At 45.2% G+C, this 24,948-nt stretch overlaps 1 protein-coding gene across 1 annotated transcript in view; it reads right to left on the bottom strand.

The window, feature by feature from the left end:
- adcy5 (adenylate cyclase 5) overlaps positions 1-24,948 on the bottom strand; it is a 416,408-nt gene that overhangs the window by 98,333 nt on the left and 293,127 nt on the right. The window contains exon 10 of the mRNA XM_073046122.1: positions 9,774-9,802. Coding sequence (XP_072902223.1) covers positions 9,774-9,802 — 29 coding nt within the window. The remainder of the gene's footprint in view (positions 1-9,773; positions 9,803-24,948) is intronic.

The following is a 24,948-nucleotide window of genomic DNA, read 5'->3' as shown; positions in this document are numbered from 1 at the left end:
TCAGCCATAAGGAGAGATTAAACAAACTTCTGTTTTTTTCCCTGAGACTGAGGGGAGACCTGATAAAAGTTATAAAAAAGATCTGCATGGTAGTGTAGTGGCCAGTTAACACTATGATAGCACCAGCAGCACAGGTTCAATTCCGTCACTGTTTGTCAAATGTCTGTGTTCTCCCCATGCTTTGTGGGTTTTCTCTGGGTGCTATGAAAGCCTCCCACATTCAAAATCATCTTAGGCTAATTGGTCACATGAGTGTAACTGGGTGGAGTGGGCTCGTTGGGCCTGTTACTGTGTTCTATCTCCAAACTTAAAAAAAAAGAAAATTTTGAACCATAGACCAATAAGTCTGTGGTTCCCTACCCTAGAGGCTTAGATGATAATTTACCCAATGGAGATGTCCAAGTACTAGAGGGCATAACTTTAAGGTGAGAGGGGGAAAGTTTAAAAGAGATTTGCAAGACAAGTATTTTCACACAGAGTGGTAGGTGTGTGGAACAAGCTGTCAGGTATGGTAGAAAAAGTAGATGCAATAGCGTTATTTAAAAAGCCTTTAGACAGATATGTGAACTGGCAGAGGATAAATGGATACAGGTTATGTGCAAACTGATGCGATTAGCTTAATTTGGCATTGTGGTCGGCTGTTTCTGTTTCCGATTTCACAATCTGAGCATGGTTGTGGTAGACAGCAGAGGGCACTCTTGGCCCTCTATAGCCGACAAGGAGTTGAAGTACAATATGGGTCACAAATTCCTTTCAACTCAGAATCACCGACATAGGCTGTGAAATCTGCTGTTTAGTGGCAGCAGTACACGCAATAGATAAAATATACCATAAATTACAATGAGAAATATAAAAAAGTAGTACAAAAAGAGACCAGAAAAGTGAGCAAGACACACAAAATGCTGGAGGAACTCAGCAGGCCAGGCAGCATCTAGGAAGAGCACAGGCGACGTTTCGGACTGAAATCCTTCGCAAAGCAGGATCTTTTTAAAAGGTGGAAGTGACTGTGATGGGGACACCAAGTACCTCCTCATGGTGGAAAGCGTGCACGTAGAACGCGGTGGGAGAAGCAGTTAATTGAATGTGAGTAGCTGGCGTCCTCAGAGGGTCCAAATCGAGAAGCTTGAAAACAAATCTGGAAACTGTGTGGTACAAGCTGGCGACAAAGACATGTTCCCAGAAAGGATACATGGCTGTAGAAGTGAGTTTGTGTTCAGGGGTTCATGGACTGCTCAGAACTACGATGGCAAAAGGAAATGTTCCTAAGACACGGAGTGTGTGCCTTAAGGTTTGCGTACCCTCCTCCCAATGGTAGCAATGAGAAGGAGGCATGTGCTGGGCAGTCAGCGTTCTTAATGCTGTATACCAGGCTTCTCGAAGCATTGCCTTTATGAAGATGTCCACGATGTAATTGTTATATGGTTAAAGAGTTTGACCTTCCTAGCTGACATTATTACCAGTTTAACTCTTTTATTCTATCCACAATATCATAAGACATGGGTCTGGAATTAGGCTATTTGGCTCATCAGTCATTTGATCATGGCTGATTTATTATCCCTCTCAACCTCATTCTCCTGTGCTTTCCAGCAGAACCTTTGATATCCTTAACTAATCAAGAACTTATCAACATCTGCACTCAATGACTTGGCTTCCGCAGCTGCCTGTGGCAACGAATTCCCCAGATTCATCACCCTCTGGCTAAAGAAATACTTCCTCATCTCTGTTCTAAAGGGACATCCCTCTATTCTGAGGCTGTTCCCTCTAGCCCTATACTCACCCACTATAGGAAACATCCTCTAGATGTCCACTCTATCTAGGCCTTTCAATATTTGATAGGTTTCAAAGAGACCCCCTCCCCCATTCCTCTGGACCATCTCCAATGTCAGTTCATCCTTTCTAAAATACAGCGCCCAAGCCAAGAGGGTTAATGCTGAATATGAATTAAGAGGGTGGATCACCCATTGTTTTACTGAATGGTAGAACAGGTTTGGAGGGCTGAATAATTTACTACAGCCCCTATTTTTCTACACTATGGGCTACCAGGGCAAGTGGTGGAAGAGACGAGAAAGAGGCATTATAGAGCCAGTTGGACATGTGAATATGGAGAGATACAGATTATGGGGCACAACTCAGCACATCACTGGCACCAGTCTCCCCTCTACAAACTCTGTCTACTCTTCTCGCTGCATCAGTAAAGCAGCCAGCATAATCAGGGGCCCCATCTCAGGCACTCCCTCCTCTTCCACCTTCCACCAGGCAGGAAATACAAAAGCCCGAAAGTACGTCCCGCGAGGCTCCAGAACACCTATCCCACCGTTACAGGAAAATTAAATGGCTCCCTAGTACTATAAATTGGACTTTTGATCTCACCATCTACCTCATTATGATCTTGCCGCTCATTGCTACCTGTACTGCACTTTCCCTGAGGTTGTTAACATTACTCTTTGACCTGTATGAACAGTACGCGAGACAAGCGTTCCACTGTACCTTGTGCACAGGCAGAAGAGATGGAGTTTTATTCAGCATTGTGCTCATCACATTGTTGGTGAAGGGCCTGTTCCTGTGTCGTACTGTTCTTGGCGATGCACGCTATTTTAGCGGCAGATGCATGGCGGTACGATATTAACACATGTTGCAATGTTTCAATGTACATGTGACAAATAAAGCTAATCTTTATTCTGTGTTCAACGTTCAGAACAATACAAATCGGTGCTGTGGTGCCTGTTCCAGTCTTCATATCCTGATCTGGTATGTTTATCAATATGATACGAGACACTGTGAAAAGCCTTTTGTTTGTCCACCACCCAGAAACCTTTCACTGTGCCTTGATACGTGTGACAATAAAAAACCAACACATCAGATTCGGGCACGTGAATCGAGGCGAGCATCCCAGAAGAGAAGAGATTCTGCAGATGCTGGAAATCCAAAGCAACACACACATAATCCTGCAGGTCAAGCAACATCTATAGATGGGAATAAACATTTGAAGTTTCATGCCAACAACCTTCATCAGGACTGGAAAGGATGTGGGGGGGAGGTAGAAGCCAGAATAAGAAGCTGGCAAAGGGTGTACAACTGACAGGTGAGATCAGGTAAGGGAAAAGCTGGATGGGTGGGTGGGAGAAGTGAGAAGCTGGCAGGTGATAGGTGGAAAAGGTAAAGGGCTTAAGAAGGAAGAATCTGATAGGAGAGTGTACCATGGGAGAAAGAGAAGAGGGGGGCACCAGAGGAATGTAATGGGCAAGAGGGGAGAAGAGAGGAGCCAGAATGAAAAATGTAAAAAGAGAGAAGGAGGAGGGAGGAGAAATGACCAGAAGTTAGAGCTATCGATGTCCATGTCATCAGGTTTGAGGCTACTCAGACGGAATATGGGGTGTTGCTCCTCCAATCTGAGAGGTTTATTTTGTCAGACTAAAACATGAAAACATCCCCTTGGTGTTTCCAAGGCCTTGTTCAACTACAGCAGTGGCATCACCTCAAGTGCATTGGCCTGCAAAAACTTTTTGCAGGCAGGTACTGAAAGTGTGCCAGAATTAATGCCACTCGCATTACACTGGGTGTAACGTACATCTGGTATCTAAAGAAGTGGCCAATGAGAATGTGTTCGTGGCCCGCTGCTATCGCTATCAACTTTAAGATTCGACATGTTGTGCATTCAGAGATGCTCTTCTACACAGCACTGTTGTAACATGTGGTTACCTTCCTGTCAGCTGGAACCACTCTGGCCATTCTGCTCTGACCGCTCTCATAAACAGGGTGTTTTCAAAGCACCCTGTCTGGCACCAACAATCATTTCATAGTCAAAGTCACTCAGATCTCATTTCTTCCCCATTCTGGATGTTTGGTCTAAACAACAACTGAACCTCTTGACCATGTCTGCATGCTTTTATGCATTGAGTTGCTGCCACATGATTGGCTGATTAGATATTTGCATTAACGTGCAAGTGTACAGGTATACCTAATAAAGTGGCCACTGAGTGTATGTCCTTGATGGTGGAGACAAACCCTGGTGATTTGTGACAGTTTCAGCGTTTTCTAGAGAGCTCTTGCATGCAGTAAAATGATTTTAAGGTTGCTGTGTAATAAAGTGGGCACTGCGTGTAGATTTGTGCCACTGCTACAGAGTTTTGGAGAGTAAATAAAGATGAAAGTATCAGATAAGAGCCAGGCTGCTGCCAAGCTAGAGCACAGAGCTGGGAACATTTTCTACTCTGTGCTAACTTAACCGTGAGAAACAGCCATCGCTGTTCTGTCTCAGCATCTTACAGCTCCGGAACGGCAAATTCTGCCCTCCTTTCTATGACATCTGTAAGCTTTTCTGACCGATCTCAGATAGATCTCTTGGAGAAAAAAACAGCAGAGTCAAAAAGAACACACACACAAAATGCTGGAGGAACTCAGCGTCTGTGGGAAAAGTCAGTTGACATTTTGGGTCAAGACGATCCTGCTCGAAATTCTGAGAATCTCCCTCTGGAAAGGGAGGAAGGGGGAAGAAGGCTGAAGAAGTAGGTGGAAGTGAGGAAGGTGAAACAAGAAGAGCTGCCAGGCAGGGCTTCTTGTAGCCAGAACATATTTCAGAGTGGGAAGACCAAGAGAAGCGCTTGGTGTGAGAATAATCCCACAGGCACTACATATTTTTATTGTACTGTGCACAGTTCAACTGTGCAGCATTACTACTTGAATTGTCAAATCAAATTCTAAAGCAGACCATTGCCTGAATGTATGTTGTAATGTAATAGTTTGTCATTTTTCATTTCTGTTCTGCATCAGCTGATAACTGACTTTGCTTTGTTCTTACATACGCTTGCAATTCTCTGAAATAGATTGTGCCTTCACCTCTGAACCACATCAGAAAAGAATGTTATTAAGTTAAATTGCCCTGGTACCAGACTATATCAATGATTTCTACTACTTCCTTCCAACATGCAACACAATTTTGGCCCATTGATCTCCAGTAGATGGGGTGAATCTCTAGTAGATAGAGTGAATCTCCATTGAATTTCCAGTAGATGGGGTGAATCTCCATTGAATTTCCAGTAGATGGGGTGAATCTCCAGTAAATGGGGTGAATCTTCATTGAATTTCCAGTAGATGGGGTGAATCTCCATTGAATTTCCAGTAGATGGGGTGCATCTCCATTGAATTTCCAGTAGATGGGGTGAATCTCCATTGAATTTCCAGTAGATGGGGTGCATCTCCATTGAATTTCCAGTAGATGGGGTGAATCTCCATTGAATTTCCAGTAGATGGGGTGCATCTCCAGTAAATGGGGTGAATCTCCATTGAATTTCCAGTAGATGGGGTGAATCTCCAGTAAATGGGGTGAATCTCCATTGAATCTCCAGTAAATGGGGTGAATCTCCATTGAATTTCCAGTAGATGGGGTGATTAAGCAGAGTCTTCTTTATTCAGGGGAATGAGCTCAAGAGCCATGGGGTAACATTGCAGCTCTATAAAACCCTGGTTAGATAATACTTGGAATATTGTGTTCATTTCTGCTGGCCTCATCACTAGGAAGATTGTGGAAGCTTTAGAGAGGGTGCAGAGGAGATTTACACTGTCTGGATAAGAGAGAATGTCGTACTAGGATAGTGTGAGTGAGCTAGAGCTAGAGCTCACTAGCAAAGCAAGGTGTGAGGTGACTTGATAAGAGGTGTACAGATTGGTTAGAAACATAGATAGAGTGGACTGGCAGATGCATTAGGGGTTTAAGAGACTTAGATAGGCACAGAGATGACAGAAAAATGGAAGGCTATGAGGGAGGGGAGCATTAGATTGTTCAAAGGTCAGCACAACATTGTGGGTCGAAGGATGTACTTTGTTCTAAGAATCTATGCTGGCTTGTCAGAACAGTACCATGCTGCAACTAAACTCCCCTGCAACCTGCTCTCCGGCCGTTAATGTCAACTCTACCCCCACCCCCAGAATCTACCACTCTCCTACAGACTAAGGACAATTTACAGCAGTCAATTAATCTACTGACCTACACATTTTCGGGATGTGGGAAGGAAGTAGAAAACCTGGAGGAAACACATGCAAATGAATACCTGCAAACTGCACAAAGACAGCACTGAGGCTTGGGGTTGAACCCAGGTTTTTTGACACTGTGAGGGAACAGCTCTACTAGCTGCACCACCCTTCTGTCAATCATTATTGGGATATTAGATCACTGATCTAATATCTCCCTTCCCTCATTGTCCTTGAGAAGGCAGTGAAAAGCCAACTTCTTAAATCGCTCCATTCCTCCCAGTGAATCCACCCATCCCACTATCTCTTTGACCCTGTACTATCAGGAAGGAGGTACAGGAGCATCAAGACTATGCTATGAGACTATTTTATTAACATGTATTGTAATATTCTGGTTTATGTGATACATGTTTTGTGGGTGCACTGTGGTCGTACAACGTTTGGTTGTACTGTAGAGTCAGATGACAATAAACTTGAACTTCAAAAGAACACATAAAATATTGGAGGAACTCAGCAGATCAGGCAACATCTGGAAGGAAATGACCTCCCTCAGCAGGACTGGAAGGGTAGGGGTGAAGCCAAACTAAGAAGGTCGTGAGAGGGGGCGAGTCCAGGCCAGCATGTGAAAGCGGGTAGGAGAAAGTGGATGATGGGAGGTGGTAGGTGGCAGAGGTAAAGGGCTAAAGGAGGAATCTGATAGGAGAGGATCGTGGAAAAGAGGGAAGGAGATGGAGAATCAGAGGAGTTGATGGATAGGTTTATGTAAGTGAGGGAAGGAGAAAGGCTGAGAAGGCCATCAGAAGGGGGAAGAGAAAGAAAATAGTGGGTGGGAGAATAGAGGGGAATAGCTACCAAAACTTAGAGAAATCTTCTAAATTCTTCAAAATCAGTGTCCATGCCATCAGGCTGGAGACAAACCTAGACATTTGAGGTGTTGCTCCTCCAACCTGTGGCTGCCCTCTTGATGGAGGCTGTGGACAGACCTATCCATTCCTTCAGCATTTTGTGTGTGTTGCTCAGGATTTCCAGCATCTGCAGAAACTCTTGTACTTCCTGGGCATGGAGTTCCAGGATTTTGATGAAAAAAGGATAATGCACTACCAAGTCAGGATTGGAAAGTAGTTTTGCATTCCCATATGACTGCTGCCCTCTCTTGATTGGTTGTAGGGAGCACTCTTTGGAAACACTCGGAGGAAATCCATGTGGTCACAGGGAGAATGTACTCTGACACAGTGGTGGGATTAAAACTGGCTCTGCAGAGTGTTGCACTAACTGTTATGTTACCCCCTGTGGATGTCAGGTCACTGGCTATACTTAAAGGAGATTGATAGGTACTTGATCAGTAAGGGTGTCAAGGATTACTGGTAGAAGACAGGAGAATGGAGGTGAGAAAGAAAATCAATCAGCCATGATGAAATGGCAGAGCAGACTGAAAGGCACAATTCTACTCTCATGTCTTATTATCTCTCATATGCAATTAATATGACTCACTCCTAGCCCCTGCACCCCACCAGAAACAAGTCATCATCGTAGCTTGTCACACCAGACAGCCAGCCACTCTAGTGTTGTTTGGTTGATGTTGAGCAGGTCAGTGTCAGCTAAATCCGGTGAGAGTGGGCAGTTCAATGTTCTGCACCCTATCACCACACTCACAGGAGTCGCTGGATTTAATCCCCACTTCACCATATTGTCCTCCGCCCTACAAACTCCTGCTCTGCTCTGTGGGGATTGCACCACGTCTGTCTGTCAAGCAGTGCCCCGTCTGGCAACGATTCTGTGGGTTTTGCACTGTATTGTTTGGTGGGGTCCTGGGTCCTGTTTGTTGCCAGTTGTCAATCCTGTATGTTTGGGGGGATGTTCAGTGCGGTAGTTCCTCCACTGTAGCAAAGCTTTTCCTTGATTTTAGGCGGTTGGAAACTGGCATAGTGGGTGCCGTGGATCCCAGTTCTGTTTACCTTTTTCAATTTTTGTCGTAGTGTGTCTTCGGATCTCTGAGGGAGCAATGCCTGCAAATCTGTAAATGATGTTACTGGGTGTGGGGTGCAGTGTGCCTGTGATTATTCAGCAGGCTTCGTTAAGCAATGGGTCTATTTTCTTCGCATGGCCTGATCTGCCCCACACGGGTGCACAGTATTCCGCAGGTGCATAGCAGAGTGCTAGGGCAGTTGATCTAAGTGTGTGAGTATTAGCTCCCCGTTTCGTGTCCGCTAATTTGTTCAAGAGAGAATTGCGAGAGCCAACTTTCCCTTGGAGTTTTTGGATGTGTGTGACAAATGAGATCGTTCTATCCAATCTCAAGTCCAGGTAAGTTGAAGTTGGACGGTATTCGAGCTCCTTCCCACACCAGAAGATCTTGAGTTTCCGAGCTGCTTCTCGATTCATCAGGTGGAATGCACACACTTGAGTTTTTGATGGATTTGGGTTCAGAGACCATTTTTCATAATACTGCTTCATTGCTTCGAGGACTGCTGTAACTCGTACTTCAACTTCTTGGAAGGAGTTAGCTTGTGTTGCTATGCATAGGTCATCTGCATAGATAAACCTGTGTGTGTTAGGAAAGGTTGGTTGGTTGTTTGTGTAAACATTAAATAGTAGAGGTGCCAGGACTGATCCCTGGGGTAGTCCGTTCTTTTGTGGACACCACCTACTCTTAATTCCATTCATTTCTACATAAAATCTGTGATTTTCTAGAAGGCTTCTTATTACTTTGACTGTGGTTTCATTCTTTAACATTTTAGATAATTTCAGTAGAAGGCCTCTGTGATTCAGTGTTGCATGCTGCTGTTAAGTCGACGAATACTGCCCCTGTAATTAGTCGCATTTCAAAGCCAACCTCAATATACTGGGTTCAGTTCAGGACTTGACCGCAGCAAGAGTGGCCTGGCCTGAACCCGGCTGGGTCTAGTGTTAGAAGTGGTGTTATAAACTCTCGTAGAGTTTATAGAGGGTGCAGAGCAAGGAACAAGGTCAGAAACAAGTAGCACATCTGAGACACGGGAGGGAACTGGAGTGCCCAGGAGAAATGCACACAGTCGCGGAAGAAACATGCAAGCTCTATGTGGACAGTATTGGAGGTCAGGATAGAATGTGGACTTGAGTCAGCAGCACTACCCACTGCCTCCCCACCCCCCCAGCAACCTTCTCATCTTTTATTCTCTCAGCCCCTCCTGCCTTCCACACTCACTATTTCCATGTCTTTAACATTTCCTCCACAGTGTCCTCCCTGTCCCTGGTGTATCTTTGTCCCAGATAATCACCAGTTCTCCTCATCTCAAAGCAAAATATCAATATCTCCAATGTTCATTCTAAAAACATTTAGGCCTCTTTTTGACTGGTCAGGAGTAAAGTGAACAGCCCAATCATGAGACAAGAAGCAGGCACTAGGACCTCATGGAACCACTGACCCTGCATGGTAGTATAGCAGTTAGTGCAATACCATCAACCCCAGTTCTATTTTTGCTACTACCTTCTCCCCATGACCACTGGGGTTTCCTCCAGATGCTCCAGTTTCCTCTCACAGTCCAAAGACAAACACGTAGGTTAACTGGTTCCATGGGTATAATAGAGCTAGGTGGGCCAGAAGGACTTGTTCTCTGAATAAATTCAATATAAATAAATATATCCTGCCAGTTCATGTACCTGACCAAATGCATCTTAAACATTGCTATGGAATCTAGCTTAGGTGCCAAGCTCTGCCAATCCATAACTTCTGTTTGGACAGACAAGCACAGAGTCTCCAACAGGTTAACTTGCTTTCTGGTGATAATGTAAAAATGTTCTTGAGAAAAAATAACATATCCACTTACTTGTCCTTGGCCATGTAGTCCACGATGCCCTGTGAATGAGAGAGAGAGAAAAAGAGTGAAACACCTTGTTAATGTTGACTGAAAAACCACAGATGCGAGTGAATTAAAGCAAAACATTTACAGATGCTGGAAATCTGAAATAAATACAGAAAAATCTGGAAACTCCCTCTGGAATGTAAGGGAATAAGGGGAGATTTAATGAATATATACAAACTCACGAGGGGTAAAGATAGGGTAAGTGCAAGCAGGCTTTCTCCAGGGCTTAGGGTGAGACTAGAACTAGAAGTCATAAGTTAAGGGTGAAAGGTGAAATACTTGTGGGGAAACTTAGAGGATGGTATAAGTGTGGAACGAGCTGCCAACGGATGTGTTGGATGCAGGGAATATTGCAATATTTAAGAGGTTTGGCTAAGTAGATGGATGGGAGGGGTATGAAGGGCTAAGGTCCAGGTGTGGGTTGAAGGGACCAGGCAGAATAACAGGTTATCATGGACTGAAGGCCTTGTTTCTTTGCTGTAGCGCTCAATGATGTTATGACTCTGATGGAAGATCATTGCTCTGAAACAGCTAACTCCGATTCTTTTCCCACAGATACTGCCTGTCCGGCTGAGTGTTTCTGGTAGGTTCTGTTTTTGTTACAGCAAAAGCTGACACCAATTAAAAGATTAATCAGAAACCCTGAGGAGGATAAATCCCATTTTTGGAGCATGGGGCAGGGCGGTTGGGATGAAGAATCTTGAAGTGTAGCTGGGATGATGCTCCTCGATCCAGTGGGGCTGTAGAGCAGTGTACCCACGTTGTGTGACTCTAACCCCCTATTCTGCACGTAATATCGAGGCCTCAGGGTCGAATCGGAGGTCCAGAAGTTGAGACCTGTGAGCCAGAGCCAGGCCTGTGAATCGCTGCAAGACCGCTAGGGAAGCAGAAGCCTAATATCTACAGGCCCAAGTCCAAGCCCGAGTCTGTTGGACACTGGGGATGAAGAGGTGGCCTGTTCTGGGGTTAAAGGATTGTGTAGGGAGGGAAGAATAGGGTTTGCTTTGCTGTTGTTTTGTCACTTGTTGTGTCTGTGTTATTCTGACAGGATTGTGGACATGCATGTTGATGCCAGAAGGTATGACAACACTTGCAGACTGTTCCCAGCATATCGTTGGACTGTGCTGGCTGCTGACGCTAACAATGCATTTCACTGTATGTTTCAATGTACAGGACAGATAAAGCTCAACTTTAACATCTTTTAACTTCAAAAGTTAGACAAATACTATATATAAAAAATAAGAAAAGGAACATTTTAAATTACAGTACACTACCTGAAAGTGTGATGAAAGCAAAGACATGGGAAACTGGAAATATATTTTTACAAGAGGTAATAAACATTGGCAGAGTTACAGGAGGCAAGTGTGAGCTCACTGGACTGGCCTATCAGAGCAACAGCACAGGCACAATAAGCTCAATGGCTTCATTTGATGCAGTAACTTTGCTCCACAAATAACATATGATGTCGCTGCCTCTTCCTGTGCCGATCAACAACTTACTGAGCACCAGGTCATTATGGCTTTATTGGATTATAATGAAGGCTTTATTGGATTAGCAAGAGAGTTCTGTCCGTTAATAATGTTCTTTGTAAGTTCTCACTGTCTATGAGAAGTCAGCAATTTGTCTTAACAGAAAATGCTTATCCCATTTATTGCCCACAACATTGCTCAGTAAAGTCTTGCTAGCACAGTATTTTAGTAGCAATTTAACTACTTGTTGGATTCTACTTTCTACTTGTTGGAAACAAGCAAAAATACTGTTGATAAGCTCTCTCTGTGAAACTATTTTTCTAATGCTGAATATGTCTGTGGCTCGAGAGATTAATAAGAAAACCAAACATGGTTTACTTTCATTCTTCTTTCATTCTGTTCCAAAATTTGTCCAAAACTCTGCTTCCTCCTTGTCATAATTCATAACACTTCCCTTCACACATCGCCCCGAGGAGGGCGACAGAGAAAAAGAGAAAGAAAGAAAGAAAGAAATGGTTTACGCTGTTGCTAGCTCAACTGAATCAGAATCAAGTTTATTATTACTGACGTACAGTACTGTGCAAAAGTTTTGGGCTGGAGTGCCCAAGACTTTTGCACCGTACTGTATGACGTGAAATTTGTTGTTTTGCAGCAGCAGTACTGTGCAATACATAAAATATAACTTACTATAAAAATATATATATTAAAAAATTAAATAAGCAGAGCAAAAAGAGAGCAAATATAGTGAGGTAGTGCTCATGGATTCATTGTCTTTTCAGAAATCTGATGGCAGAGGGGAAAAAACTGTTCTTAAAACAGTAATGAGTTGGGATGTTTTGTTGAAGTTGTATAAGACATTGGTGAGGCTAATTTGGAGTACTGTGTGCAATACCTAACTGCAGGAAAGATATAAATAATGTTGAAAGAGTACAGAGAAAACTTACAAGGATGTTGCTGAGACTCAAGGAAAGATTGAAATGGTTAGTACTGTATTCCCTAGAATGTAGAAAATTGAGAGGAGACTTGATACAAAATTGTGAGGGTAGAGTTAGGATAAATGCAAGCAGGCTTTCCTCACTGCTTTAGATGAGACTACAACTAGAGGTCATGGGTTAAGGGTGAAAGGTGAAAATTTTAAGGGGAATGTGAAGGGAAGCTTCTTCACTCAGAGGTTGTGAGAGTGTGGAATGAGCAGCCAGCACAAGTGGTGGACATGATTTCAATTTCAACGTTTCAGGTTAGTATGTATAGGTACATGGATTTGAGTTGTATGGAGAGCTATGGTTCGAGCGCAGGTTGATGGGACTACTCAGTTTAAATGGTTCAACATGTACTAGATGGACTGAAGGGCCTGTTTCTGTGTGACTCCGGCTGTATAACTTCGAGATGAGAGCAAGCATTTGATCTGTTTTGATAATCCTGGTTAAGGGATAAATGTTGATCAGGATTGCAGAAGATAAACTCCTTTGATCTTGTTCCACATAGTATCACAGGATCTGTTACACCTACCTGAGAGGACAAATATCATCTACAAAAAAGCAGCAGCTCCATTTGTCCAATTCTCCACCTCTACTGTGCTTTAGCTTGACATTATCTCGCATGTCATTTCTTGAGATAAAGCCCTACAAAAAATGTTTCATCCATCTCCTATGTCAATTAAATTAATCTGCTTGACCGGTTAGCATTCTGGCTAATATCTTCAGATATTAAGGTAATCAGGGGTCATGAGATTAGTGCAGGAAAGTGGTGCTGAGATAAATGATGGTATTATGTAACAGCTGAGCAGACACGAGAAGCTGAGTGATCCACCACTGTTTTGATTTTTCACGTTCTTACTTTCTTATGACCCTTCTGCTCTGTTCTGTTGTGGTCTCCTCAGATTGCCAGTTGTAAAAACACAAGAATGAAAGAAAAGAAAATGCTCAATTACATACATACCGTAGATCTTATACAGAACAGTAATATTCAGGAACAGGCCATCGACCCACCCTAACTGCACCAACCATGATGCTAATCTAAACTAGTCTTGTCTGCCTCTATGTGGTATATGTCATAAAGGTTGGCTGCAGAGGATTTGTGGCTAATTCCATGATCAGATGGCTGAAGGGATTGGGAGTCCAAGGCCAGAGCCAGTGGCAAGCTATAAAAGAACTCTCAGAGGTAGCCGAGCGAAGCAGCCACTGGTTATGGATGAAGAGAAGTGACTGCAACTGAGCCCTAAAATGCCCCACGGCTGGCCAGATGTGAAGGGGGTGCATTTGGGCTGCCGGGCCGCACTGTTGAGTCCTCTGGAGATGTAGTAGGCTTCAACTGATGAAACAACTAATAAGGGGGGTGCCCACCTGATGACCTCTGGGAAGCATCTGCCACCCACCAAGATCTGTATGCCATGACCCAAGTTAGGATCTGCTTATCAAAGGGATTGAAACATCTAGTCCCAAGAGCTTCAACTCTGTTTCCTGTCTGCTCATGCGTCTGTCTAAATGCCTCTTAAATATTGCTATCTTATCAGTTTTGGCCACTTCCCTTGCAGAACGTTCCAGGCACTACTACAGTCAAAACACATATCTTGCAAGTTTTCTTTAAACTTCCCCCTCTCACTCACAGCAACACGCACTAATATTTGTCAATTTCACCACTGGGAACAAGACTCTGACTAGCTACACTTTTAAATGTTTATATGTATTTCATCAGGTCATGTCTCTGCTTCTGATGCTCCAAAGAAAGCAATTCAAGTTCCTTCAGCCTCACATTGTATCTAACACTTTCTAATCCAGGCAACATCCTGGTGAACCTCTTCTGACCTTCTCCAAGGCCTCCACATCCTTCCTGCAGTGCAGAGACTAGAATTGCACACAATGTTCCAAATATAGCCTACAGTGTCTATAAAAAGCATTCAAAAACTGGGAAGTTATCATGTTTTATTGTTTTCAAACACTGGATCACTTTGCAGGGATCTGTTTTCACTCTGACACGAAAGTCTTTTTCTATTGATCAGTGTCACAAAAACTAAATTAAATCCACTGTGATTCAATGTTGTAAAACAATGAAACAGGATAACTTCCCTGAGGTGAATACTTTTTATAGGCACTGTATAAATAAACAAAATCAGTGCAGACACCTAGTGCAGATAATGAACTGCCTTCATACAATGCTTTTGATGATTGCATCCTCCAAATCATTTTCATTGTAACATTTAAGAAGATTGTTGATACCTTCAAATTCTTTGTAATTCCTAACTCGATGAAGTAATGCAATTGTTTCATTTTCACTCTCAGCCATTTCTGGCATCTCCAAGCCTCAATGCTTGAAACCACAGTGAGCAAAACAGTACTGAATTGTCTTACTGCTTATTTCTCGCCAACTACCTAGACCGTAGCCCTCCATACCCTTCCTACCCATGTACTTATCCAAGCTTCTCTTAAATATTGAAATCAAACTCATCCATCGCTTCCGCTGGCAGCTCATTCCACACTCTCACCACCCTCTGAGTGAAGAAGCTCCCCCTCAAGTTCCCCTTAAACATTTCACTTTCAACCCATAATCTCTAGTTCTAGCCTCACTCAACCTCAATGGAAAAAGACTACTTGCATTTAACCTTTCTGTACCCCTCAGTTTTACATACTTCTAACAAATCTTCTCTCATTCTCCTGCACATTGATGGGAAAGACTTAAGGGAACTTAAGGATTTTGCAAAATTTTCCCAGGATTTATAATGGACCTACCAGACTGTATTAAGATAGAATCCAACTCTGGGAATGTATTTCCACAACTAATCTGGAGTTCTGTGATTGAACATCAATAAAATTAATGGCGTCAGAAGTCAAGCACATTTACTGTGGCAAAGGGTGTTTTTTACCCAGTATGTATTTATGGAACTGTAGTGGCGCGCAAAGCACTATGAAAGGAACACACGGAGGCAGAGAGAGCTGAACTCGGAATGGCTTTACTGATTCAAACTCGCGCACTTAAATCTCCCCTCCCATAGGTCCCTGCGACCAAAAGGGCGGACGTGACATCAGACTGTCCCCGGAAGGACAATCACGAGCGTCTGCCTGCGGCTCCCGATGACAGTTCGAGCCCCGTGTGTGTGGACCGCCACACCACCCCTCCCCCCCGGAAACGTCCATTGAGGGAGTGGAGCCCCCAGTCTGTGTGGCTTGCCTGGGTGGCCGGCCTGGCCAGTGCGGTGCGGGTACTCTCACTGGTTGCTCAATGTCCAAGTGGGCCAGTTTGAGGCGGTCCACTTTAAAAGTCTCTTCCCGGCCACCCACCTCCACGATACACGTGGATCCATTGTGCCGGATCACCTTGAAGGGTCCCTCGTACGGCCGCTGTAGAGGTGACTTGTGCATGCCCCTGTGAATAAAAACATATTCACAGTCTCGGAGGTCTTTAGGAGTGAAGGATGACGTGGGACCATGCCTGGAGATCGGGACCAGTGCTAGGGTCCCTACCTTGTCCCGCAGCCTCGTTAGCACCTCTGCTGGAATTCCGTCCGAACCTCGGGCCTCTGGTACGAACTCGCCCGGGACCGCCAGGGGGTGCCGTAGACCAATTCCACCGAGGAGGTGCCCAGGTCCTGCTTGGGGGCTGTGCAGATGCCAGTACGACCCAGGGAAGCTCATCTGTCCAGTTGGGACCCCTGAGGTGCGCCATCAGGGCCGACTTGAGATGCTGGTGGAATCGCTCTACCAAACCATTGGACTGGGGATGGTACGCTGTGGGGTGATGCAGCTGGGTGCCCAGGAGCTGCGCCAGAGTTGTCCACAAACCAGACGTGAACTGCGCCCCTCTGTCAGAGGTGATGTCTGTTGGGAGGCCGAACCTGGTGATCCAGTTTGCAATGAGCGTCCTGACGCAGGACTCAGTGGACGTGTCTGCGAGCGGTATGGCTTCCGGCCATCTGGTGAACCTGTCTACCACGGTAAAGATATACCCGGTGCCCCAGGAGACTGGCAGGGGGCCGACAATGTCCACGTGGATGTGTTGGAACCTCCCTTGCGTCGACTGGAACTGCTGGAGGGGAGCCTTCACGTGCCGCTGGACTTTGGCGGTCTGGCAGTGTACGCAGGACCTGGCCCAGTGTCCGACCTGTTTGCGCAAACCATGGCAGACGAATCTGTCCACTGCCAGCTTGATGGATGCCCGGATGGACGGGTGGGCCAGGTCGTGTCGAACACCCGGATGGACGGGTGAGCCAGGTCGTGCAGTGTGTCGAACACCCGGATGGACGGGTGGGCCAGGTCGTACAGCGTGTCGAACACCTGGATGGATGGGTGGGCCGGGTCGTGCAGTGTGTCGAACACCCGGATGGACGGGTGGGCCGGGTCGTGTCGAACACCCGGATGGACGGGTGGGCCAGGTCGTGCAGTGTGTCGAACACCCGGATGGACGGTTGGGCCGGGTCGTGCAGCGTGTCGAACACCCGGATGGACGGTTGGGCCGGGTCGTGCAGCGTGTCGAACACCCGGATGGACGGGTGGGCCGGGTCTTGCAGCGTGTCGAACACCCGGATGGACGGGTGGGACAGGTCGTGCAGCGTGTCGAACACCCGGATGGACGGGTGGGACAGGTCGTACAGCGTGTCGAACACCCGGATGGACGGGTGGGACAGGTCGTGCAGCGTGTCGAACACCCGGATGGACGGGTGGGCCGGGTCGTACAGCGTGTCGAACACCCGGATGGACGGTTGGGCCGGGTCGTGCAGCGTGTCGAACACCCGGATGGACGGGTGGGCCGGGTCGTGCAGCGTGTCGAACACCCGGATGGACGGGTGGGCCGGGTCTTGCAGCGTGTCGAACACCCGGATGGACGGGTGGGACAGGTCGTGCAGCATGTCGAACACCCGGCGCCACAATGCCGCTGGTACCACGGGTCGGGGTTTGCCGGTAGACACGCCACACAGGAGTCGATCCGATGGAGACGTCCTCCAACTGGAGCCCCGAAACAGCGGTGCGGTAAGCCAGGATTTCGGTGTCCGACCGTTGTGTTTCCACCAGTGCTGCGTAGTCTACTCCTGTGGACGATATGCCTGAGTGGAGGCAGGGGCGAGACAGTGTGTCGGCAACGATGTTGTTCTTCCCTGTGATGTGGCGGACGTCCGTGGTGAATTCTGAAATAAAGGACAGGTGCCTCTGCTGCCGAGCCGACCATGGGTCCGATACCTTGGCCAGTGCGAAGGTGAGGGGCTTGTGGTCCCTATACACGGTGAACTCCCTTCCCTCGAGGAAGTACCAGAAATGCCGGACAGCCAGGTAAAGCGCTAGCAACTCTGTCGAAGGTGCTGTACTTCACCACTGGTGGCCATAAGTGCCAGCTAAAGAAAGCGAGTGGCCCTCGACGAGCTGCTCCAGGACTCCGCCAATTGCCACATCAGAAGCGTCGACTGTGAGTGCCCTGGGTACATCGACTCTTGGGTGCACTAGGAGGGCCGCTTTCGCCAGCACGTCCTTGGTCTGCTCGAACGCCTCCATGGATTCCGCGTCCCATGCCACTCCTTTGGCCTTGCCAGCCATCAGATGGAACATGGGTCTCATGATGCGGGCTGCCGTCGGCACGAACCAATGATAAAAGTTGACCATCCCTACAAACTCCTGCAGGCCCTTGACCGCGCTGGGCTTGGGGAACTGGCGGACGGCCTGGACCTTGTCCAGTAGGGGAAATGCGCCACGTCGGTTGACTCTGGCCCAAGAAGTTGATCTCTGTCAGCCCGAACTGGCACTTCGCCGGATTGATTACCAGTCCGTGGTTGCTCAGGCGTTGGCAGAGCTGGCGCAAATGTGCAACATGCTCTTGGTGCGAACTGCTGGCCACCAGGATATCGTCCAAGTAAATGAAAATGAAATCCAGGCCACGTCCCACTGAGTCCACGAGCCTTTGGAAAGTTTGGGCTGCATTCTTGAGACCGAAAGGCATCCTCAGAAATTCGAACAAGCCGCACGGGGTGATGAGGGCTGTCTTGGGCACGTCGTCGGGGTGCACTGGGATCTGATGGTATCCCCTGACCAGGTCGATTTTGGAGAAAATGGTCGCTCCGTGCAGGTTCGCCGAGAAGCCCTTGATGTGGGGTACCAGGCATCTGTCGGCAGTTGTGGTGTCGTTGGTTCCAGATGCCATCTGGAACGTCGGGGTCACCAACGTAGTGGCGCACAAAGCGCTACGAAAGGAACACACAGAGGCAGAGAGAGCTGAACTCGGAATGGCTTTACTGACTCAAACTCGCGCGCTTAAACCCCCTTCCCATGGGTCCTTGCGACCAGCGGGGCAGATGTGACATCAGACCATCCCCGGAAGGTCCGCCCCGAGCGGGCCGCGCGTCTGCCTGCAGTTCCCGATGGCGGTTCGAGCCCCGTGTGAGCACTCTAAATGATTTTCCATACTCCCTCTCACGTCAGTCTTCAGCAAATATGATCAAGGTGAGATCTCTGCTCACTTAGTGCTAGCGTCTGAGCCAGCTGGAGATGTGAGTTCACTTTTAGCTAGATTAGCTGGAGAAATGAAGATCATTCTCGGGGCAGAGGAGACTTAGCCGGGATTGTTTAAAATCAGGAAGCATCGAGTAGAGTGTTTCAGCGTAGACATGACAAAAAAAATCCTAACCTTATCTTAAACAAGGAAAATCAGTAAAAGATATAGATTAGATAATTAAGCAATTGGATAAATATAGGAAAGCAAAAGAATTACAGGATGGTGGGGAAAGCTGACCAGCAGGAAGTACACAAGCTGGTGTCCTGGTGCATATAGACTTCAGGAGAAATGGGTCTCCTCTCCACCCTCTCAACATCGGTTAGTACCGATTCAGCACTCAGGTTCCTGGGCATTATTACTTCACAGCACCTCCCATCTCCTTCATTGACAACAAGGCTCAGCAGAGGCTGTACTTCTCGTAACAGTTGGTAAAACTCCATCTTCACCAGAACATACTGGTACAATTCTACACTGGCATCAAAGAGAGCATCTTCACATCAGTCATTACTGTCTGGTTTGGTAAAACTCCATCTTCACCAGAACATACTGGTGCAATTCTACACTGGCATCGAAGAGAGCATCTTCACATCAAACATCACTGTCTGGTTTGGTGTATCAAACTCACACGATATACAAAAACTACATCAACTGTCAGGTCACCAGAAAAAGTAATTGGCTGCAGTCTACTATCACCACAGGACTTGAACGTGTCCAAACAAAGAAGCAGGCAGGAAAAATCATTGTGGACAATACCCACCCCAAAAACTGCCTTTTTCAAAAGTTCTTAATAACTTCTTCTCCCAGGTAGTTAATCCAATCAACCATTCTAGTTAGTTCCCCACCCCTCTATCTATGCACTGCACTGAAGACACTTTAAACTACATCTTATAAAGCTACTTCCATTGTAAATCCACGCTGGTACTTACGTACATTTTATTCCATATTTATATTTCCAACATTAATGTTATATAATCGTTAGTCTTTACAATTGTTCAATGCTTTTTTTTTGTTACAGGTCACACCCTGACCAACACAGCACAGCAAATCCCTGAAACATGTAAGTGTATATGGTGAACAAAGATGATGCTTCATCGTTAGTAAGAACATCGGAAGATAAGAGCAACGAAAAATCTGCTGGGGAAACTCATTGAGTGTAGCAGCATCTGTGGGGGAAAATTGAAATTTTGTGTTAAACTCTGTATCAGGGCTGCATCTTGCTAATTGGCAAACCATCCATCTTTCAAACCGACCTGGTGAATATTTGTTACAGGCCAACCATGACAAATACCTTTCTTGGTCAAGATCAAAGCTTTTCCCTAGAGTCCAGATGCTGGAGTTGGAAGTTTGAGAGAGTACAGAGAAGATTCACAAGGATGCGACTGGACTGTGGAGCTTGAGTAAGAAGAATAGGCTGGTGTGTAGGAGCACACACAAAATGCTGGAGGAACTCAGCAGACCAAGCAGCAGCTATGGAAAAAAGTATAGATGATGTTTTGGGATGAGACTTTCAGAAGGACCCAGCCCAAAATGTCAGCTATATTTTTTTCCATAGATGCTGCCTGGCCTGCTGAGCTTCTCCAGCATTTTGTGTGTGTTGCTTGGATTTCCAGCGTCTGCAGATTTTCTCACGTAGTATGTAGAAGGATAAGTTTTATAATATCATGAATGGTATAGAAAAGGTCTTTTTCTCAGGATAGGGAGTCTAAAACCAGAGGTTGAAGGTGACAGGGAAATATTTTAGAAGAGGCCAAAGGGGAACATTCTCACACAGAGTATAGCAGGAATATAGAATGCTCAGAGAATGCCTATAGATGCGGGTACAATTACAAGGTTTCAAAGGCATTTAAACAGGTATTGTACATGGATAGAAAAGGTTTAGAGGGAAATGGACCATACTACAGGCAAACAGAACTACCTCAGGTCAACAACATGATCATAGACTCATGGAGCAAAAATGCTGGCAGGAATAATAAAGGGAACAGCAGACACTTCAACTTGTTCCAGTCTCACCACCCTCTGAGTGAAGAGGTTTCCCCTCATATTCTTCTTCAACTTTTCACCTTTCACCCTTAGCCTATGACCATTAGTTGTAGTCCCACCCAACCTCAGTGGAAAAGCCTGCTTTCATTTCCCCTGTTTATACCCCCCATGATTATGTATACCTTTATCAAATCTCTCATTACGACATTCCAAGGAATAAAGTCCTAATCTATTCAGTTTTCTCCTTATAACTCATCCTTGTAAATTTTCTCTGTACTCTTTCAACCTTATTTACATCTTTCCTGTAGGTAGGTGACCAAAACTGCACACAATACTCTAAATTAAGACTCACAGATGTCTTGTACAACTTCAACAAAACATCCCAACTCATTACTGTTTTAAGAACAGCTTCTTCCCCTCTGCCATCAGATTTCAGAAAAGACAATGAATCCATGAGCACTACCTCACTATATTTGCTCTCTTTTTGCTCTGCTTATTTAATTTTTTTAATATATATTTCTTATCATAAATTATAATATACTTTATGTATTGCACAGTACTGCTGCTGCAAAACAACTTTCACATCATATAGTACTGTGCCAAAGTCTTAGGTATGTGTGTGTGTGTATATATATATACATATATACACATCTTTCATGTTTTGCTATTGCACAGTGCTGTACTTGTCAACGTCAAATGGAGAGTGAGTTTGAAGGCCAATGTACCAAAAGCTTTCTTTATGACCCTATCTATCAGTGACACCACTTTCAATGAATTGCGGACCTGTATTCCCACATCCATTTGTTCTACAGCACTCCTCAGTGCCCTACTGTTTACTACGAAAGACCTACACTGGCTGGTCCTACCGAAGTGAAACACCTCACATTTGCCTGCATTACATTCCATCTGCCATTTTTCAGCCCATTTTTCCAGCTGGTCCAGAACCAGATACAAATTCCGATAAAAAAACACGAAATTACCTCCTCCCATAGATGCTGTCTGGCCTGCTGAGTTCTGCCAGCATTTCGTGTTTTTATATTTATTTCCAGCATCTGCAGATTCACTCGTGTTACAAATTCCGACAGTCTTCCTCACTGTCACTGCACCCCCAATCTTGGAGTCATCTCCAAATTTGCTGATCCATTCAAACACAATATCATCCAGATCATTGTTTTAGATGACAAACAACAACAGGCCTAGCACCGATCCCTTTGGCACACTACTAGTCACAGGCCCCCACGTACAGAGGCAACCCTCTACTACCAGTTTCTGGCCTCTCCCACAAAGCCAGTCTAATCCAATTTACTACCTCCTCTTGAATGCAGAGCGACTGAACCGGCTTGACCAACCTCCATGTCGGACCTTGTCAAATACCTCGCTAAAGTCTATTGAGACATCTACTGCCTTACCTTCATCAACTTTCCTGGTAACTTCCTCAAGAAACTCAATAAAATTGGCTGGACGTGACTTACCATGCAATAAGAAGCCATGCTGACTATCCTTAATCAGTCCACGTTTATCCAAATACTTATATACCTGGTCCCTTAGAATACCTTCCAATAACTTTCCCACCACTGATGTCAGGCTCATCGGCCGATAGCTTCCTGGTTTATTTTTACAGCCCTTATTAATACAACTGAACTACCTTCCGCCCTCCAGTACCTCACCTGGCACTGAGAATGATTTAAATATCTCTGTTAGGGCCCCTGCAATTTCTGCACTTGCCTCACACAGGGTCTGAGGGAAACAGCTTGTCAGGCCTTAGGGATTTATCCACCCTGATTTGCCTCAAGGCAGTACACACCTGCTCCTCTGAAATCTGTACAGGGTCCATGAAGTTGATGATGCTTTACCTGACATCCATAGACTCTGTGTCCATCTCCTGAGTAAATACCGATGCAAAAAAATCCACTTAAGATCTCCCCCATCTCTTTTGGCTCCACACATGGATTACCACTCAGATCTTCCAGAGGAACAATTATGTTCCTTACAATCCTATTGCTCTTAACACAGCTATAGAATCCTTTAGGATTCTCCTTCATTTTGTCTGCTAGGGCAACCTCGTGCCTTCTTTCAGCCCTACTGATTTCTTTGTAAGTGGTATCTTGCATTTCTTATACTCTATAAGCACCTCATTTGTTCCTACCTGACTATACCTGCCACACACCTCCTTCTTTTCTTAACCAGGGCCTCAATATCTCTGGAAAACCTTGGTCCCCTAAACCTGTTATCTTTACCTTTTATTTTGGCAGGCACATACAAGCTTTGTACTCTCAGAATTTCTCTTTTGAAGGCCTCGCACTTACTAAGTATACCTTTGACAGAAAACATCCTGTCCCAATCCACACTTGCCTAATCCTTTCTGATGCCATCAAAATTGGCCTTTCTCCAGTTTAGAATCTCAACCCGTGGACCACACCTATCTTTTTCCATATTTACTTTGAAACTGATGGCATTATGAACACTAGATGTAACGTGTTCCCCTGCACACACCCCTGTCACCTGCCCTGCCTCATTCCCTAATAGCAGATCAATTATCGCAAACTCTCTCGTTGGGACTTCCATGTACTGATTATGGAAACTTCCCTGAGCACATTTGACAAATTCTATCCCAACTGGTCCTTTTACAGTATGGTACTCCCAGTCAATATGTGGAAAGTTAAAATCACCTACTATTACAATCATATGTTTCTTGCAACAGTCTACTAATCTCCAAATTTGTTCCTCTAAATCCCCGGAAAATCTGGTGGTCTTTAATATAGCCCTATTAATGTGGTCATACCTTTCTTATTTCTTAGATCCTCCCATAACACCTCACTAGACAAGTTCTCCAGTCTGTCCTGACTGAGCACTGCTGTGACATTTTCCCTGACTAGTAATGCCACCCGTCCTCCTTTAATCCCTCCTGCTCTGTTGTGTCTAAAACGATGGAGCCCTGGAATATTGAGCTGCCAGTCCTGCCCCTCCTGTAACCAAGATTCACTAATGGCTACAATATCATAATTCCATGTTGATCCACGCCCTGAACACATCTGCCTTTCCTCCGGTACTTCTTGCATTGAAATAAATATAGCTCAGGACATTAGTCACATCATGCTTAACAACATTTGTCTGCACAATGTCTCCACTAACTGTTCTGGCGTGCTGGTTTGCAACCCCCTGCAACTCTAATTTAACACCTCCCCCACCCCTGTGCAGCACTAGCAAACTTTCTTGCTAGGATATTAGCCCCCGGGGCAAACCATCTCTTCTGTATGAGGGGAGGAAGAGGGAGAGTGAGAAGGTGAGGGAGAGAGAGTGAGAGGTGAGGGAAAGAGGGAGGGAGGGAGAGAGGGAGAGGGAGATAGAATGAATGAACCATGAATATATAGTGGGATAACAAAACAAAGATTTCATATGACTCCCATTTGCCTGATCTTCCAAAGATTTCTATGTTTCTTAGGCAAAGGGCCTCCTCAATACCCCTGAACTAATTGGGTCTCAGAAGGAAAGTTAACATTAATGAAATGAGAGGCATTCTCATACAAAATTGTTGAGATGCTTGACAAGTTAGATGCAAAGTTGATCTTTCCTTGGGTGAGATGTATGGAAGCATGATTCACTGTCTGAAATTAAGGTAATCATCCATGCAGAAGAGAGATGAGGAGAAATACCTTCACACATTCGGCACTTAATCTTTAGAATTTTCTAATCATCAGACCATAAGAGATAGGAGCAGAATTGGGCCATTCAGCCCATTGAATCTGCTCCACCATTCAATTATGGCAGATTTATTATCACTCTCAAACACATTCTCCTGCCTTCTCCCTGTAACCTTTGACACCATCAACCTCCACTTTAAATATACCAAATGACTTGGCCTCCACAACCATCTGTGGCAATATATTCTACACATTGAAATTTCAAAGTTCAAAGTAAATTTATTATCAAAGTACACATATGTCATTATGTATAAAATCCTAATATTCATTTTCTTGTGGGCATTCACTGTAAATACAAGAAACACAATAGAATCAATGAAAGACCTTAAAAATGGGACAGACACACCACTAATGTGTAAAATACACAAAGAGAAAAAAAGAAATAACAACAAATAAATAAGTAATAATTATTGAGAACATGAGATGAAGGGTCATTGAAAGTGGAAGAGTCATTGTTGTGGGAATAGTTTACTGATGGGGCGAGTGAAGTTATCTCCTCTGGTTCAAGAGCCTGATGGT

The sequence above is a fragment of the Hemitrygon akajei genome, chromosome 5, assembly GCF_048418815.1.
Source record: "Hemitrygon akajei chromosome 5, sHemAka1.3, whole genome shotgun sequence".
NCBI lineage: Eukaryota > Metazoa > Chordata > Chondrichthyes > Myliobatiformes > Dasyatidae > Hemitrygon > Hemitrygon akajei.
This window is presented reverse-complemented; position numbering and strand designations above follow the sequence as displayed.